Source organism: Falco rusticolus, chromosome 4, assembly GCF_015220075.1.
Source record: "Falco rusticolus isolate bFalRus1 chromosome 4, bFalRus1.pri, whole genome shotgun sequence".
Lineage (NCBI taxonomy): Eukaryota > Metazoa > Chordata > Aves > Falconiformes > Falconidae > Falco > Falco rusticolus.
In genome coordinates, this window is record NC_051190.1 from 38,022,171 (window position 1) to 38,041,285 (window position 19,115).

Below are 19,115 nucleotides of genomic sequence, written 5' to 3' on the forward strand. Positions count from 1 at the left end.
CCACCGAACAGTCTCCTCCTGCCAGTCACCATTTCCCAGATAACAGCAACACTATAGATAAAAGCCTCACTCAAAAAAAATAATAATTGATTAAGTGGAGTCTTTAATGACATTTGGATATAGCCACACTGCCATTTCTATGCGTTTCTTTCTGGGACATCGCATATTGTTGCAAGTTCCTCCAACTAGATCCAGACCAACATATCCAACTTTTTCATGTTTACATGCAGTTTACTTTCTCTGCTGCTCAACACTGAGGAAGTCTCACCAGCAGTTTCTAATGCTAAAGCCCCAAAGAGGGGTTTCCAAATGTTGGGCAGATCAATTTGTTGCAGATTCCTGTGCCAGAAGCACTGCTCTTCCACTCCACCCCTCCACCAGCCAAGACCAAGATCACCTCAGTTCACAGAGGAGTGTTAGGTCTTCACGCAGGAATGGCAGGGTTCAATCATTTTGGAATAGTTAATTCAATACTTCTTTAGGAAGAGTAGTTAATTCTTTTCCAAGATTCAAGATTTATTTCCTACATTTGGAAATAAATTGCAGAGTTCTCATAAATCTTGAGCATCTGACACATCCTCCGCTGACTTCAGACTACCTTGGCTTTGAAGATGACAGAGCCTTCTCCTAGGAACACGCTTAATCTTTTATATAAAACCATCACCATCACAATGTTGAACACGTCAAAAGCAAAAAAGAAACCAGAGCACAACACAAGCATTTTACATTGGCATAAAAAGCCCAGGCTGGCCAGAATCCAAGGCCAACCTGGGCAGCACGAAACAGCATGACCTCCCAGATTGTTTTCTTCTCCTATTTGACTTCTCCCAGCTATTCTGGAGGTTTGACCGAAGAAAGGTGGAGCAGCACAAACTGTCTGAAGTAATTAAAGCCCAGCCCACAACGGGCCCTGGAAAGCCTCTCCCAGGTCCTCCCCTAGGTGCTCTCCAATGGCCACGCCAAGTGCCCCCCATCCTAGCTACCGGCAGGACTTCAACAGGTGGATAGCATCGTTCTGCATTTGCTAATGCCCTTGGGTATTCCTCAAGTTAACCGTTCCTGGAGCATGCAGCAATCACCCACCTCTCGAGCAAAGGCTCCGATAACTAGGTCAGTGAGATAAAGAGGGCACATGCTGTTGGAGAGCCGCAGAGGAAATTTACTGTACCTATATCCAGACACACCAGAAAGTAGATTATCTAGTGAGACTAATAAAAGTAGAGCTGTTCGTAGGACCTGCGGCTGTACCTGGCTGTACTATTTCCAGCTGCACCTCAGTATTATTGCTCACATTAACATGCAATGTGCTTTCTTCTTCCAGGGCTCAGTGTTTACTCTGCATTGAAGAAAAGAACAGGGAAGTATCGTCAGCCAAGAGGAACGCCAACTAATCCGGATCCCAAGCAGCAACGCAGCCGCATTAAGGACTGCAGAGTCAGGACAAGACCAAACCCCATGGGCAGGCAGACCCAGCAGCGCTCCGTTCCATTTCTGACTGGTCTGAAATTCAACCATTTGGGTCATCCATAGATTTTTAAAGGTTTGCAAGGAAAGTCGTGAAGTCTGGACCATCGCTACTAGAATTTACTACATGCTTTCTGGGTAAGAGCAGTTTGCCTCACCCTCATAAGGCATTACAAAATACTCAACTATTAAAATAGGAATACTTCCCACCGCTTTCACAAGTTGTAAAATCTGACCCCCTCCACCCCCACCCCAGTGCCTCTCCCAGGGTGGGACCGAACCACTGGGAAATACCATTTGCTCTCTTCTGTCAACCATTTGAGAAATATATACTGAATTCTATGAATGCTGCTTGCAGTGAGCTCTGACCCGCAGGGAGGATTATAGTTGCCAGATTCAGCAGATCCTCCAGCCACAGACGATGTCCTCGGTCACAGCTCAGTTAGGTGAAGAAGTTAGTGACACATGAAAGTAGTGGGTCTAAATGCTAGTGCACCAGCAGCTACAAATTCTTGTGTTCCAGCAGGACACCCATCCTTGCACCTAGAAGTTGTTTCCAGGATAGCATCTCACAGCCCATTCTCCCCAAAATAGGTGCTGTTAACTGCAGCTGTGCTATGCTGAGTTTGTGCTGCAGGGACCGGGCAAGGGTCAGGTCTGTCGCATGTCTGCTGTCCCTGGAACTGCCCCACCTGATCTGAGCATGACTTGATATGGATCAGGGTGGGAGAGCACCCCTTTCAATCCTTACCATATCCATTTTTGCCTCTAAGTTTGCTAAAGGTGTTTCACTACAGTTACCAAACCTGAGCTGTGTAGCTGCTTACTCATACCATTTATGTATGAGGTTCAACTTTTAACACCCTCCTCACACAACCAGAAAGACAACAGATTCACAGCTGAGACTACAACTTCCTATTTTGATAGAAATTATGAGATCTGCTACCAAGAACTTGCACATCCAAAGACATTCTCCATCCAAAGTACAAAAGAAGGATCTATAAAACCTGGATGTGCCAGCTGATTTCAGGGCTACCATTCAATTACATTTTAAGATGTATGAGCCATTAACAGATTTCTCTTGATTAATGAGAAAAATAGTTTAGTAGCTGCCAGCTTACTGCATTTTAGGCTGTTCAAACTCCAGTTCACCGCACCTCAATAAAGCTCTAGAGAAGCGAAACCTTTGTACCTTGCTGCTTAAACCAGGACTCCGTAACAAGTTCAGTTTAGCCTGCAGACTAAAGCATTCAGGTAGAACAAGCTACCTGTCCTACTCTGACGAAGAACAGAGGAATGAATTTTGGATTGCAATTCAGACACTGCATATTTAATAGAAGATACAACACTGATTTTAGTTTGCATATAACTAGAGACAACCCCACCCACCCCTTCAAATACCTGATCATTTTAGAAGATATGAAAGCACTTTATAAAGCTATTTCAATTTTCTCCTGAAGTGCTTTCATTTAGAGTTCACTTCCTATCTTTTTAATTCATTTTACATTCTCCAAAGCAATTGTTTCTTTTAGAGGAAAGCTTTTCACTAATGCTTTGCCATAAAAACACAAGCTGTTAACCTTTTAGTGTTTGCTATTAACAGCTCGGTAGAATATCGATCACAGAGACGATTCTCTAAATATGGCAACTCAGGCAGATGACAAATTACAAGGAGGGTTAGGCCTGTTTATTTTTTTTTTTTAAATGTGTTTGGAAATGGTTATCACTCCAAGACAAAAATCAAGGTGATTCCTCTACAAAGCTTTTTCTAATAAGATGTTAACTGCAGTTGCAACATTACAAAAGTGACTTCAGCCATCCCCCAGGCAGCACTGGAACGCCTTCCTTTGATGTGGAAGCATGGATTTTACACCACACAAGCTGAACCTTAACACCTCCTTCAGTGGCAAGCAGGAGAAACACTTGCACTGCTGAACCCCAGAAGCCCTCACCACCGATCTAAACCCCCTTCAGCATCTCTATATTTAAAGAGGACGGGATGTCTTTCTGTTCAGGAACTGTTACTCACCACCCCTCTGCACCCCATCGTGTATTTAATTCAGACACCCACTCTTGTTCCATCCTTGCCTTCAATACCTGCACTGCTGAAGCACTTTTCACACTGCATCTAACACCTACCAGCCCATAAAGCCTCCCTACACCAGATATTGATAGCAAATGCAGATCGCTTCCCAGCACAGCCCTGGCTTCCTAATTTTTTTTGAGCCTGCATCTATGTCCCCTTCCTACCCACCATGTCTCCTACCATCACCAGTACAAGACACACCGCCCAGCACAATTCAGCCTCCTCTTGCTTATCGAGATTTGGATCTTACCACATCTTATGCAGCTCTGCTAAAGTGAGTATCAGCTACATCTACCAGCTTGTGCTCGTAATGAGCAACTCTTCCAGGAGAGGAGGGACTGCAGGAGAGCAGTGTGAAACCTGCTTGCAGCATTCCCAGCAGGAATTGCTATAATGCCACCAACAAGCCAGTGAATATGGTTAAGAAAAAAGAAAAATCACACACACAACACAATGGCAGCTGCTAGTATAAAATAACTCATCATCACCCTGCCTCTGCTAAGTTACACTGTCCCATCTTCTTCCACCTGGGAGCCTTCTGCTTCCAATTTTGCACAGTTATTTAACAGTACAGTTATACACAGACAAATACAAACCACCACACTTTAGCTGCTGAATTTTCTTCCTTCTATAATTATAATTTTTTGGGTTTACTGTTGTAGATAATTTTTAAGGAAACTCAATCGAGACTAATTTAATAGTACACATACCTAACCAACATGCATATGTGCTAAGGTACTAATTTACTCATTTAAGAATTACCAGGGTGTCTTTCAGAGCCCCTTCCTGCCCAAGCCCTAACATAATATGATAATGAACACATAAATTAGTAACTACACTCTCAGAAAGACTGTGGTCACTCTAAGTCTGCTTGTGAAGGTCACAAAGGCCTTTTTTTTTTTTTTTGGCAGCTACCTGCAAAGCACAGATATTATCACCACTTCAGTGAACCTTTGGAACAGCCTTGGGTCACTCGATGCAACCAAGTTCAAGAAAGAAGTGCATTATTACTTTTAGCAATAGAAGTAGAATTATGAAGTGTTTTTTAAGAACTTGTACAAAACCCAGCACATCCTCTAGAAAGGATGAACGCATACTATTGAGAGGCAGAGTTCTGCAGCTCAAAGGTGGTGTTACCTACTATATTTAATCATTTCCAACTAATGATTTTACAAGTCCGGGGCTTCACACATTCCCAGGGTCTCCTTATCAGCGTAACTCACGCAGAGACCTTAAATTGGGAGACAGCACACAGACCCTGCACCATACGTGCTCCCTGGCAGCACACTGCTGATGGTATCAAGACGACAAGGCTCAGTCTTTATTCTTGGTTTCCTCGTTGCATTTCAGAGATGTTTTTGTGGTTTAATGAACCGAAACTAGACAGCTTCACTCTGTGCTTTGAGAACAGTTCAGGCTCCTGGTGCCATTTCAAGAGACCTCCTGGCTGCAGAATACATCCCACTTATCTGGTTCATTCGATTCAAGGGTCACAGCTTTGGCAGCTCACTAATGAGATGAGATTTTGTAAACTCATTTCTGTTGTACCACAATTTCAGCAAAAAAACTACCATAAAAGAAATGACTTATTGTTCTACCTCAAGGCAATCTGCGGGAGGAATAAAGGCTTCATGCTACCCTCGATCTCCTGGCTGCAACAAAGCCGACATCCAGCACCAGAGGTGCTCAAGGCCCTTCTGCCTGTACAACCCATCACTTCAGAAACCCCAGACTGCGCTTCAGGAATCAATGCATTTTACTTAAATATCAGCTAAGGCCCCAAAACGACCACAGGCTGAACACTGATGTGTGGAACAGGCTATTGAGAGCCAGAAGTGGTAATCTGATTTCTCAAACAGGATAAAGAGATCATCTTACCTGTAAACACTGCCTGCTATACAAGTAATCAGGCACCTTTTTGAATACTTAAGGGATCTTATTTCTTAAATCTTCTTGTACAGGCAGGTTCAGTTAACCAGGCTTCAGGTTTTAAGGCTGAACTCTGACTAACAGGCTCAAATGTCCAGGTCTGATTCTTTCTAAACCGGTAACTCTGAATCGACACCATCAGGTCCAGTAGCCAGCATGTCCTTCACCAAGCATTTTGCTTTGCTTGCTTTGCTGTTCAGAAAAGATGTTCATTAGATGGAAACACAGAATGCATAAAGCATTAAAATTCAACACCTAGAAGCTCTTAGAAACCCACCAAAGGCATAAAATAATCATCGCAAGCTGTCATAAGCAAGGTAAGATTTAGACACAGTGCCGTTACAAGCCACACTCTTGCTGAGGACAAGCACAAGAGCAATTTGCGGGCCCCCGCTGCCAGGGGAAGGTGGGCTGGCCATGCACTCCTGACTTGCCAATCGATTTACTGCAGTTCAGCTGCTGGAAAAGACTTAGCAACACATTATTTCCCCAAACAAGTAGTTGCTAAAATAATGATATGCAGATGAGAAGTGCAGAAGTATCCAAAGCAGACTACTTGAGATCAATATTCTGCACCATACCAACTGCGTATCACCCTAGCACAGGGGTCCCAGGTGGGTACAGGTGGCACTTTTTGGACTTAGGACTTAAATTTGACAATTTGGCTACAGTTGTTAGACTTTCCTCAGTAGACACTCTGTTCAGACAGTTCTCAGCCACTGCCATCACCGATAACAAATTTTCTGTTTAGGTATAATGAGAAAAAACCAAGCCATAAAGTCACAGTAGGGTCTTCAGATGGACACCCCACAAGGTTGGTCATCTGCTGAGGGCAGTCAGCTAGCCACATGTCACTTCACAGATGCTGAAACACTGCAAGGTGACTATGGTTCTCTCCCAGAGTACAGAAATAACTCAGAGTCTTCCAGTGAAGTCTAGAAGCTTGCATCTCTAAAGGCAACAGTTTTGCAATCTCAGTGTTTGGGTCTGTCTTCTCCCCTCACACGCTCCCTTTGCTGGGTTCCCAAGCTTCCATCGAGCCTGCCACACCTCGAGGGAGATCCCATCCTTTCCTATGCGGCGATGCTCGTGCATGAGTGCCAGGACCACAGTCACAAGTCACAAATCACTTCCCTTTTCTCTGCATAAGCAAATCTAGGCTTGCACAAACAGAACCACAGGGCTGGCCCAAACAAACACATGCAACTTAACTGATTTTGAGGTAACACTTCCCCTGCTGTTTTAGGTGAAGTAACCCAAGTTGTAAAAAGGCAGGTCAGAAAGATCCCACAGCCATACTATTTTAAGCATAAGTATGTTGGGTGGGGGAGGGTATTTGTGGAGGGAATAAAAAAGTCCTTATAAAAATCATCCATAGAAATAAAAACGTGTTAAGAAAAATGCTTGCAACTTCTTACTCAAATGGTCCAGAACAACAGACAAGCAGCAGCACATAAAATGAACTTATGAAAGGTACAAAGTATGGCCTTTCTAGCTGAAGACTTTTAAAAAACACACCTATACAAATTTCAACAGTCTTCCTACAAAGAACACTATTCTGGCTCTTACAGATGGATATATGATACTTAAAAATGCTAAAAAGCTTGCTCTTAAGCACTTGTCCAAATGTGGCAGCTGCTTTGACCAAAGAGACTAGAAAAAAAGATGCTAAGCATAGGAGTCATAAACCTGGCATGCTTGCATATCAGCACCAAGCCTTCCAAGATGCATTAACAGATTTTTAGAAACACTTCTCAAATGCTTTACCGTCTGCAAAGCCACATATAAGCTGCTCAACCTACAGACAACTCACAATACCTAGACAAACACTCTGAATTGCAGTTGTTTGCAATCCTACCTTAAGGAGTCTCTGAAAGTATGTACATATGCAAAGTGGGAAATGGAAAGCACCAGGACAAGCAAAAAAGAAAGCAAATGTAAAAAGAAAACAATTATTCAGCATATTTCTTAAAGTGGCACTTCAGATGCAGCTCCATCTACAGATCTTTGAACCTGCTGAATTTTTAACTGCACTGACACATCCCAGCTGCTCATTTTCCAGGTAGTTCTCCGACACCCACTTCTGCCTGGCAGGATTAAGTCTATTACCTTGCAGAAAAACTCCCAACACCAGACTATGCAATGTGACATCAGTGCAAGGTTTATCGTAAACTTGGGAGAAGGATTATACCTTACGCAATGTATTACACCAGCTGGACCTGATTGCCAAGGACGTATGATCACACTACACAAAAATAAGATACATGACCCTCACTCCTTGTCAAAAGAGGGGGGGGGGGTGGGAAAAAAAACACACCTGCAATATTGCAAATTTAATTCCTGGCAAGAGCATTAAAACTTGTGTTGGGCACTTAAGACTGTATAATGAAACTATCATGGATAACACCATGGGAATAACTCAGCTAGACTTCCCCCCCCCCCCCATTTTAAATGTTTCCAAAGGACAGCACATGCAGGAAGAACATCTAGTCCACTTAAAAACAAGATGTTGATATCTGCAATGCTTCTGCACTTGGGGGTATTTCACAACAGCAGCCTGCCTCTCACTCCTGCATCTCCTGCAGCTCTGGGGCAACATCGTGTGCAGCCTCCAGGGATGGTTGCAGGGCTATCTGCCCTGGGACTGGAGTGGGGGGCTCCAATGGGTGGACACAGGGCTATCCTATCCATCTTGGGACCGGGGGGCTCCGACAGGCGGACACAGGGCTATCTGCCCCAGGACTGGGGAGCTCTGACAGGCTGAAGCATAACTAGACTTTGGTCAACATGACCTGGCCCGCCTCATCAAGTGCCAGCAGGAAACAAGAAAAAGCCGCTGAAACTGCTGCAAAGCAGCCTTTTCCTCCTTCACCTCTCCCCATCACAAAACACTGCTTCTCCTGGGTTGCTGGTGGGATCAGAGGAGCTGCTGGTGCAGCCCTCAGCCATGGTGGAAGCAGAAACAGATTTGCTCCCGAGCACCTCATGGTTGCACATCAGAGATTACAGGCCATAGATCACATCGTCATCCCTTTTTTTTTTTTTCTTTAACAGTTGCAAAAAGAAAGCCAAGGAATTGCAGAAAATTCAGTCTTATCACCCATAAGCGAAGGAACAGGGTAACGATATGGGGAACAACAAATCTAACCACTACAGCATAGCTGTCATTACTGTATCCCTTCCAGACCTTGACTTTAAACACACTGTTCTTAGACACCAGCTATTACTCCAAGGGGAAAACAACCCAAAACACCACCAAGCAAAACTTCAGAGAAAAAAACCTGCCCTTAATCCCAAAGAAAAGGACTAGGGAGTATTGCTACTCAGAAGCAATCTGTTCTGTTTTTACCCACTGCAGCAGGAGAGAATCAACCAAGCACAACACAGATTTTTCTGACAAAACCCTCTCCTGTATGGAAAAAAACCCTCACTCTTCTCTTCTGGAAGGCTGCAGCCCCTGCGTTCAATGCTGACTTTGGCATCCTGACAAGCCAGTATACAAAACAGATGAGTATGCTCCTTTCTCAAAAGAGGGGACAAAAAGGAATCACGACAATCCCTCCTGGGAAGAAATTCATGCTGCAATTAAAGCTGTAATAAAATATTAAGTCAAACTGCTAAAAATACAGATAGACTTGCAGACCCAGCCACAAACTTGGAGATGCCGAAATAAATAAAAGATAATTTGCAGCATGAATTCAAATGGCTGGGAAATGATAAAATAAATTTATTCTGGGCATGATCCCCATAGGTGAGGGAACAGGGAAGACTGGGGGGGGGGGGCGGAAAGTAAGGAGTTTGTGATGTTGCCAGAAGAGCGAAAGCTTCCGATCCTAACTGTAAATGGAAAACAGAAATGTGGATAAAGAAAGAAGTAAGACACGTGGATGGGGAGAAGGTAAGAACGGGAAAAACTTGCTTCACCACAGAAACACATTCCATAAACCATAGGTGCTCCTGAGCCCAGGCTCAGAGAAGATGCCCCATTCCCAACCTGCCAGAGGACAGAGGCTCTCACCAGAGGACCCATTCCATTTCTGGCCACAGAAATGAGCCCCAAGAGCTGCCCAGATGAGTAAGCAACTTCTTGAACATCATAATCATAAAAAGGCAATGGCTTTCCTCTACCAAACTTAGTATTTACGCTTTTGTTGGAACAACACTTTCACAAAAGAACAGGCACATGCTATGCACTTTGCCTCTATAGATGGTATTCTAAGCATTCTATTTTGACAAAACAAAGCTGGCAAACATTTTATTTCTCCAAAAGCAGAAGACTGCCGTGTCAACACCTGGGATGCAGAGAAGGCCAAACCAGCGGTGACCCAAATACAAACGCAGTTACTAACAGGAAGTATCTGCTGACTTATGAAGGATAATGTTAGGACACATTATTCTAGCAGACAGGTATCAGCCCACACATATAAAAGCTGCATGTTTTTCTACTCTGCATATACTAACACACATTAAGAAATACAGTAACAATAACAGCAGCTCCTTCTCCCCGATCTAAATGGCAACACCTCATAACATGCATTAAAATAACCAAACACAAATTCCTCAGAGCTTTTAGGTATCCGGACACTGAGCGATCTCTTCGCAGCATGGAGCCCCACTGCATGAGCTTAGTAGCAGTACATGCCAGCTTTTAATGCTTTTCTACTAAAATAATCGCAATAAGCAACATTCATCTATCAGCGGATTGCCATGCTCATCATCTAGCAGTAAGCAGCTTTCCAAGGTAGTTTAGTGGACCTTGAGGCTCAACAATTTTGCCTTAATACCTCTTAGTCCGACTGGAGATAATACCGCCTACATTTGGCTACCCAGGTCTTTGAAATGTGGCACATGTAATTATTATAGATCCTGAAAGGCATTGCGTATAACCATTCTGCTAAATCGCTATTTTCGTCGGAAAAAAATCTTTCATCCTGGGGGAAGCATCCTTAACAGCCATGCTCGGGATGAGCTTCCCTGCTACAAACTCCATTCCGATTCCCCTTTCTCCTAACTGCCAGCAGTGCCGTACAGGCTGAGCTTCACCAGGGCCAGCTGAGGCAGAGGGTGCTGCCGCAGGGGTCACAGCGGGCAGAGCCTCACACCACACGGTGCCACACAGGCTTTGCTGCAGAGCTAATCAATGTGTGTGACAGCTCACCAGCGGCAAGTCTCAGCTGCCGTCTCACGGTTTAATAAAGCAGGAATAATGAAGGGGCACAGCAAGTTATGATGTGACTTGAAGGCCCAAAAAGGAAGCCCAATGTTGGAGCTGAGGTCAGAACTTCGAAGTTCCTATTCTCTTGTTTGCCTACTCAGTAGATGGAGTTCGAATGGTTTTATAAAGGGTTGACTTTTATTTTTAAGCTATGTACTTTAAGGGGACGTACAGAAAGCTGACAGAACTTCAGTCTACTACACCACAGCCATCTAGTTTTGATGCTGCACATCAGCCGGCAGTGTCAGAGCAGGCACTGCCGGGGGGAGGGGACGACACGCTCCAGCTCCCTCTTGGTCTCAAAAACCTTCCGCAAGCAGAGGCCACCTCACTATGAGCGAGCGCTTCCTGCCCGCCACAGCACACCCTCTTCAGCTTCACCCTCTTTTCTCCATCTCTTCTTCTGGCAACGCAGTCCCATAGATCACCTGCCTCACGAACGGGCGGCAGCAGCCCAAACGTGACTTAAGCATCTCTGGCACAATGGGACAGCCAGGCAGGGTTTTTCTGCAAAAGCAGGAAGTTGCTGCTGCCTCCTGCCACAACGATGTCCTCAGCCCCCTTGCACAGTAGCCATCGGCAGTGGTCCCAAAACCGCAGGAATGGTTCACAGCCCACAGACCTGATCTGGGCCTTAAGGCCACCAGCTCAGCTACACTGGCATACATAATAAACACGAGCTATTTTGGTAATTCAGTAGCAAGCTCCTTGGCAACCAACAGTGCCAAAATAATCCACAGCTCACCAGCATTACCTGGCTAGATATGCTGCAATCCAGACATACTTTATTCCTCAGCAAATGGAAGGTTTAAACCATTGCAGGTCTCCAAAGGAAGCTTCAAGCATAAGAAAATGACAGCGCTTACCGCTAAAAAAAAATTGGAAGGTAATAACAAGGCCTATAAGGTAAAAGCTAGGATGCTGCTGTAGAAAACTTAGATTCAAGCTACACACGCCCACTGCCTACTTCCATTTTTGCAAGCTCGATTTGCTTCAGGCAGAACAGGGACGGGAGCTTCTTTGGATCTGCTGCTGCTACTTCTATTGTCTGATTCCCACTTTGCTACACGCTCATGAGGCCTAGTGATAAGCTGAAAGAAGTGGGACTTGTTTTGTAACTAAAGCCAACATGTTTGAGAAGCCTGTTTGCAGTTCCTTGACTGAAGGGTTGACTTCATATGACACCTTTAAATCTGATACCTAACACAACAGCATTTCCTGAAAAAAGTCCCCTTTCCTGAGCTGTTCTTCCAGTTGCTGGCAGGATACAAATCACACATAATTGAAGAATACATTTGCTAGGAGGTAATCACCTGACTTCCAACCTCACATGGGAGTTACTAACACACTTGCCAGGTGACTGGTATGCTCAGGAGATTACAACTGGGATCTGACAGTTTCAGAGATGGTTCATCTTCGCTAGCAGAAACAGGAAAAAGATGAAAGAATGAGTGATGAGAGAAATGCATAGCTTATTAGGATGCAAAACACAAATGCACTCGAGGATTACTTCCACGAACAGTATTTATTTTCAAGCTGTTTGCTAAAATCATCTAGAAGGATTCCTAAAAGTTGACCAACAAAACATTAATATTTTGTGGTCTATTAAAAGAAGAGAAACACTCTAAGAGTGCCACCTGAGTGCCTAAGCTGGAGCTTGTTACTCTGTGTTTAGAGGTTAACATGACTCCACAGAAATCCACTTGAGAAGCCTGTATTTCACAATACCCTACTTTCTCTATAAAGATAGGACATCAGTGCTGACTCACCTTTTCACAGAAAGCCTCAAATTGGATGCTGTACAAGAACTATTTAGTGGACACTCAATGTGCATTAGTCGTCTGACATGCCACAAGCATGTAATAACCACCACACACATACAACGTGCAGAAGGCTTGACGCAGCAGCAGGGCTGCTCTTCACAAATACCTCAGAAAGCAAAAGAATGATTCAAGCTTCCTGTGAAACTAACCAGCTTTCTAAGGGTGGCATAAGATTTCTGAGCCATTAGTTGCATCTAAGGACACTGAACTGGCACCTGTTCTATGACACGCATGCAGTTTCTGAGTATGCTGCACATCACCAGTTTCCCCTCCTGCCTTTACTGAGAGCTCTGGCTTTACAGTTTGTTCTTAACATTCCTTCCCAGTTAATCAAGCTTTAACTCATTACTGCACTCATTGCTTACTCCCTTCTGTATCAACCCAATTCAACTTCAACTAATAAAATCTGCTTCCACAAGTCTGTATTTCTGACAGCAGAGTTTAATTGTGTTTTATTTGTTCCCAGTATGGCTTACAGCATCTCATCTTCACACTTATCCAACTGTTTCCAGGAAGGAGGGTACGCTAGCAGAACAGGCCCATCTGTAAGCTCCAAGGAAATGGGAACATAAGGAAAATCTTGCACAGTAGTCACATGATGAGTTACACCAGTAAATTCTGCAGTATAGCCCGATGACTGCTTCTCAACTTCCAGAGCCAGTACCTGGCTTGTAGCTGAACCAAATATCGAATGTTCAAGGAAAAAAACAAAAGATGTCACTCAGGAGGATAAATGTGCACGCCTGCACGAAGGCAAGGGAAGAACTAAGAAGTCCTTTTGTCACTTGTAATTATTGGTGCACACCCTGAAGCACAAAACTCTAACTTCTTTCCGCATGCAGATCTACAGTTTGTTATATACAACTGGTCTACCAATTTCTCCAAATTCAACCACAGTATTTTTTCATCTTATTCAACCTGGGGTATTCACCTAAAGAATTTTTGCTCTAGCTTTGGCCAAAGTTAAATTCAGCGAGATCTGTGACACATGACAGACAAGTCAGGAGTCCATCCTGAGCAGGTAGGTACATCCCTCATGCACGCAGACCCAGTAGTAGCAGGCTGCTACTGTATTTATTTAGGAGGCCATATCCCACCCCAGCAGACACCATGTGGAGCAGCAAAGCCTCTCACAGGGACTAATGAAATTCAACTTAGATGAGCTACAGAGAGCAAGGTTTCAGTAAACTAGCAACAGCGTACCAGGAGCACATCAAACAACGCGCAGATGTGATTATTTTGGCTCTTGGGTGAAGCAAATTCACAACTGCAAACCAAGATCCCAGCTTCCTGAAGACCAGAGGTGCAAGGCCTGAGCCTACGTTATTTAAGACAATTTAAATTAGAAAGTGGTTGTAAACTAAATCAGTAACTACTGCCTTCACTCAGCGGGACTGAGAGAGAGGAGGCAGTTTCCATGAGCAGATCCGGGGCTGCTGAACACATCTCTACTTACTGATCAACTGTAAAGTACATGTCTGTGGCTTCCCTTTGCCAACCCAGTAAGTCTGGGAATTTAACGTTTCCCTGCAGGTAGAACAAGGGAAAAATAAGAACAGCAGTTGTTACTTAGCACATCACTGCCAGCACTTGGTACGGCGATAGCGAGCAATACCATGATCCCCTGAAGAACGATTTCCACCTACCAGCCCTGCAAGCCTGACTGTGCGTGCACCCGATGGATTAAAGATTCTTCTCCTGCTTCTTATCAAGAGAAAAAGAGATTGTGCAAATCAAAGCACGCCGTATCTCAGTTCTGCATCTCTCGGTAGGACTGCATGCAGCTATGACTGCTATTGCTGCTAGAAAGCAGCTGAAGACCGGTATCTACAGCAGAATTAAATTACACTCTGCACAGAAGGGAATCCAGGTTATTTCTGCAGCTTTTCCAAGGCTAAACTGGAGGCGACCAGAGCAAGCCCACTGCTAGCACTGGAAAAATCCCTGTATTTCCCAACACCCTCCGGGCACACACGCTCCTGGGAAGCCTTCAGGGCTTTTTAAAACGTGCCAGCCCAGCGGCTCCGGGGGCGCAGGCCTCCCCGAACACCCGAGGGCCCCTCGGGGCCTCCGGGGCCCGCAGCCCCCGGCCGGGCCGCTGCCCAGGCGGCTCCCCCCAGCAGGCGCCGGGCCGCCCGCTGCCCGCATCGGGGGCAGGCTCTGAGGGCCGGCGGGCCCGGGACAGGCCGCAGGCCCCGCCGGAGCGCAGCGGGGTCCCCCCACCTCCCCTCCCCGGGGCCGGGGGGGGGGGGCTCCGCGGCGGCCCCGCTCCCCGCCCGCACTCACCATGGCTGGCGGCGGCTCCCGCGGGGCGGCTCTAGGCAGGGCGCCGCGCTCCGCTCATGTCATGGCCGGCGGCGGCCGGCGGCGGGGCCTCCCCGCCCATGCACCAGCGAGCCCCCCGCCGGCCGCAGAGCCCCAGGCACCGCGGGCGGCCCCCCGCCCAGAGAGCCGCCGCCGCAACCGCCGCCTCCCAGCCCCCGGGCCTCCCCCGGCCGGCGGGGACGGGGAGCCCCAGGGCGCTGGGAAGGGCCACCGGAGGACAGGCCCGCGCGGGCCGGGAGGGCGCGGCGCTGGGCGGCGGAGGGCCGGGGCCGGGCGGGGCCGGGAGGGGAGCGGAGCGTGGCGGGGCTCGACGCGGCGGCTGTCGGGGCGTCCGGTAGCTACGCCAGGCGCATCCTGCCGCGCACCGGGGAGGCGGCTCCGCCGGCCCCGCCCCGCCCTCCCGCCGGAAGCGGTCGCCGGGCCCCCGCGGCCAATCGCAGCCGAGGCGGTGGTGGGGAAGACGCATGCGCAGCTCGCCGCGGCACGCCGCCGGCCGCCATCTTGGAGAAGGGCGCGGCGCCTCGCGGGGCGGGGAGGGGGGGGACGGGGGGGGGAAGGTGCGCGCCCGAGGTGCGCCGCGCCGCGCCCCGCCCCGCCGCTTCTGCGCATGCGCGAACTTCCTTCCGGCCAGCCGGAAGCGGCGGGTGAGGGGGCGTGTGTTCACTTGGCCACACCCCCTGGAGGCGGGGCTGGAGCGCGGCCCCGTGCCAGCGGCCGGGCGCGTGAGGGGGGCGTACGGTGCCTGGGCCGCGATCACTGACCCGACCCCCAGGCACGGCTGTGCTGCCCCCCGGCCCCCCGCCTCCCAAGGGAGGTGCAGAGGTACAGGGCCGCCGTCTGTGTTTACTGGCCTCGTGTCTTTCTAACTCCCGAAAAATATGCGAGGCGGGAGCAACCCCCAGCCTCAACACCCCCTCCCATTCCCTAGTTTTAACTACTTCGTGGCCCTTGATTTTCTAACACGTGGTCGGGTGAGAAGACAGTAACGAAGAGATCTGGAACAGCGGGTGAATTTACAAAAAGGAAATCCAGCCCCTAACTGCTGCTTGACGAAGACAAGGAGGTGGGACCAACTGGAGCCCCAAACCCATGAAGTTAATACAGATGAAAATACTTGCGGTTCACCAAACTCTCCTGTGACATTTGCAGTCACAGGTATTGCTGAAACCAGCAGCTAATACGCTTTAGAGGCAACAGTATCCATATGGTGATATTGCAAATGCTTGCAGTTACATTAGAGGATTAAACAAAACAAGAGGGAAGAAAATAAACCCTCCGTGGGGGGTGTAACTAACCACGAGGCTCAACAAGAAGCTTATGGTTGAGCAGTCTTGTGTCTTTTGCACGGCAGATTTTATTCCGTGCTTTCAGGAGAATGCTGACCACACAGCCCCTTGTCCTGCTCACCCTGCTCAGCCTTTTGCTCTGGGTGGAAACACTGTTCCTGGGCCATGCAGGCTGGTAAAAACTCACCAAGAAGATTATGTGCAGCTTGCAGCTGAGTAGAGGCTGCCTGGCTGCACAGGAGGGTCACATCCATTTGCTGCTACGTGCTGCTGAATTACTATATGCACCCAAAGGCAGAGCACCATCTCCAACACCTATCTCTCCAACACCTCCGAGACCCCTCCAACCTCTCCAAAACCCCTCCAACCACTCCAGCACCTCCAGAACCCCTCTGACACCTCCAAAACCCTTCCAACCTCTCCAAAACACCAGGCTGAGCCAAGCGATGTGCTGTGCCTGCCAGTGTCTTTAACTGAGGCTGGAACTGCCTTGAGACGCCACCTCAGCAATGGTTACATCAAGATATTGCAGCTGGCTGGCAGAGGGCAGGTTACCATGGTGACCATTAAAAGGATAATCTTATTATCACCATTTGTTATTCCGACAGGGTTGTTTGTTGACATGTGCTCCGAGGTGCACATTGCTGGTAGAGAAAACCAGCTGCTGGACACGGAGCTGCTAGGTCATGCACACCTTCCCTCCGAAGCCCTGAAGCTCTGCCTTCCACCTCTGCGTTGTTTGGGGTGGGGTTCTTCTGTGGCTCTCCAAAACAGAAGTGGCTCCAGCTCCATGGGCTGGGACAGGAGGGATCTGGTGTGCCGCAGGCAGAGAGCAAGCTGGTGGGGACCAAAAGGAAGAAGAGAAACCTTCTGCCAGGCTGCTGGATCCTTATAGGGAGCTTTTCTCCTCTAGCCCTATCTCCCCTGCAAAACCCAAGGGCATGGAATACCTTCTAGCACAGGATTTGGGGCTGAGAGTGAGCTCTGAGCTTTGCAAGCCTTCAGCATCACCCACCAGCATCATGCCGCCAACATATCACCAGCATCAGGCACCAGCATCACTGGAGCATAAGGAAGAGTGTGTTCAGGAGCGCTGCAGTGCCAGACCCCGGGCCTCCTTTATTCCATTTCTGGGGCTCTGCCCATTGCTGGAAGGGCTATTTCTTAAAGAAAATTAGTAGTCACCCTAACCACTGGCTGTCTGCAACCCTTATGTTTTAATTTGGGGCTCCTCCATCTGTTTCCTAAAGAGGGAGGCAGCAAGGCTCAGACTATGCCTGAATAAGCCCCAAGATGCGAGATGCCCTCAACCTTTTTTTTTTTTTTTTTTTTTTAACTTTATGTTTTAAAAAAATAGAAGGAAGCAAAATAAACCATGGTGCTGAATGGCTGTATTGGGAAACCAAGGGAACAGAATTTGTGAAAATCATTTGTTACTGCATGGTTTATGCCTCCACTTTTATTGTAAACACACAGAGCAATGCACTGGAACGTGATTTGAAGCCCTCTTATCAAAGCTTCCTGCACAGCTCCAGCCTTGATTCCAGCTCATTAAATCACACATTCAAATTTTCACCACATTTAATTGTTTTATACCAGTTTTGCATAGTTTGGGTTCTGCCTTCGGGGTGAGTTTGAGCCCAAGGCCAACCCAGCAGCTGGCTACGCTTCCCTTCGCACCCAGCCGTGTATCAGTTTCCAGCTCCTTGTATTGTTCCTGCCACAAGTTGAACTGTAACTCATTCTGAATGAGATGTATAAATAAGCATCTTACTGCAGTGTCACCTAAAGTAAAACAACTCTATGAAAAGGGTTAAACTGTATTTTACAAGTGCAATAAAGCAACTCTGGAACAGGAGGGAAAGTTTTGTGCAGCAAACCCCAACCACTCCCTGTATCTCACAAGTGGCTTGGCAATAAGTTTGCTTATTTAGCAAGCTATAAAAAATACAGCAGGTAAAGGCCCTGAGTACAAATACCTGTGAAAAGTACAGCTGTTCATAATTTTAAAAAACCACCACAGTCCGCTGCTGTGGGGAAGGTATGCTCCCAAGGTGCTTCTCCCCACGATGGGTGTCCTTCCTCCTCCACCTGCCATTGCTGGGTGCCTGGTGCGGGCACCCACAGCCTGGTGTCCCAGGGAGGGAGGGCAATCCACTGGGGCTGTCATCCCACACCATCCCGTGTCCCTGGACTGGGTAACCTGGTCAGGACCATCTGCCCCAGCCAGGGTGGCTGTGGTGGCCACTGCAGCTCCTGGCCAGGTCCTCCTGCCTCCCCTCCAGCCCTGCTCCGCACCCCGTTGGGATTTATCTGGGACTATTTGGGTTGTCAGGTGCTGTGTTTTTGGCACGCTGATTATATCGCTGGGAATGGCTTCCCAATTCCCACTGAAGGGGTGCTGCTTCTAGGCTGGGACAAAACAACCCCATGGGGCCAGGGCGCTGAGACACGACAGGAGGTCCCCAAATAAGCAGGTGCAGAGGGAGGGCAGGCAAAGCTGTGCTTTAGACAGGTCTCACACATCCAGCGTTTCATGTGTATTTGAAAGGGAGGCCTGAAAATTCATCCCAGTGTCCAAATCACCCCTTCCAACAGCTTCAGACCTGGAGGAGCAGGATGGGAGAGCAGCCAGCAGCCAAGGCAGCTCACTCGCTCTGGTAAGAGACGCCACTTTGTTACAGGCAAGGGAAAAAGGACTCGTTTCAGGCAGTGGCTTTTTTTAAACCTACACAAGGTTCGGAGCCTGTCCCTACTTTCTCCCTAGACCTCAAAAAACCCAGGCAATGCCACAAGATGTCCCGACTTGCCCTTCTGCACCTCTCCCCGTTCTCAGTCTCCCATAATTTTGGGAGGGGACCAGTAGAGGTACAGGCGGTGGCGGGGGAGGACAGTGGAGCTTGGGCTCCCGTGGACAAGGTCCCACCCTGAAGGGTCTATCACCTACCACAGGTTCCTGTGGGGCATCCACCAGGAGCAACAAGCAC

The 19,115-nt window shown here is 47.8% G+C and overlaps 1 protein-coding gene and 1 long non-coding RNA gene across 7 annotated transcripts in view; both read right to left on the reverse strand.

The window, feature by feature from the left end:
* Positions 1–14,913, reverse strand: part of XPO6 (exportin 6) — a 55,599-nt gene extending 40,686 nt beyond the window's left edge. For all 6 annotated transcript variants that reach the window (XM_037382988.1, XM_037382987.1, XM_037382984.1 and 3 more), the window contains exon 1: positions 14,804–14,913. In XM_037382988.1, the coding sequence (XP_037238885.1) occupies positions 14,804–14,806 (3 nt within the window). In that variant the 5' untranslated portion in view covers positions 14,807–14,913. The remainder of the gene's footprint in view (positions 1–14,803) is intronic.
* On the reverse strand, positions 12,485–14,558 carry LOC119146004. Its single transcript, XR_005103596.1, has 3 exons — positions 14,164–14,558; positions 13,974–14,044; positions 12,485–13,835 (listed from the first exon to the last, which is right to left on the reverse strand). It is a non-coding gene; the product is annotated as an uncharacterized LOC119146004 (long non-coding RNA).
* Positions 14,914–19,115: the final 4,202 nt, after the last annotated feature.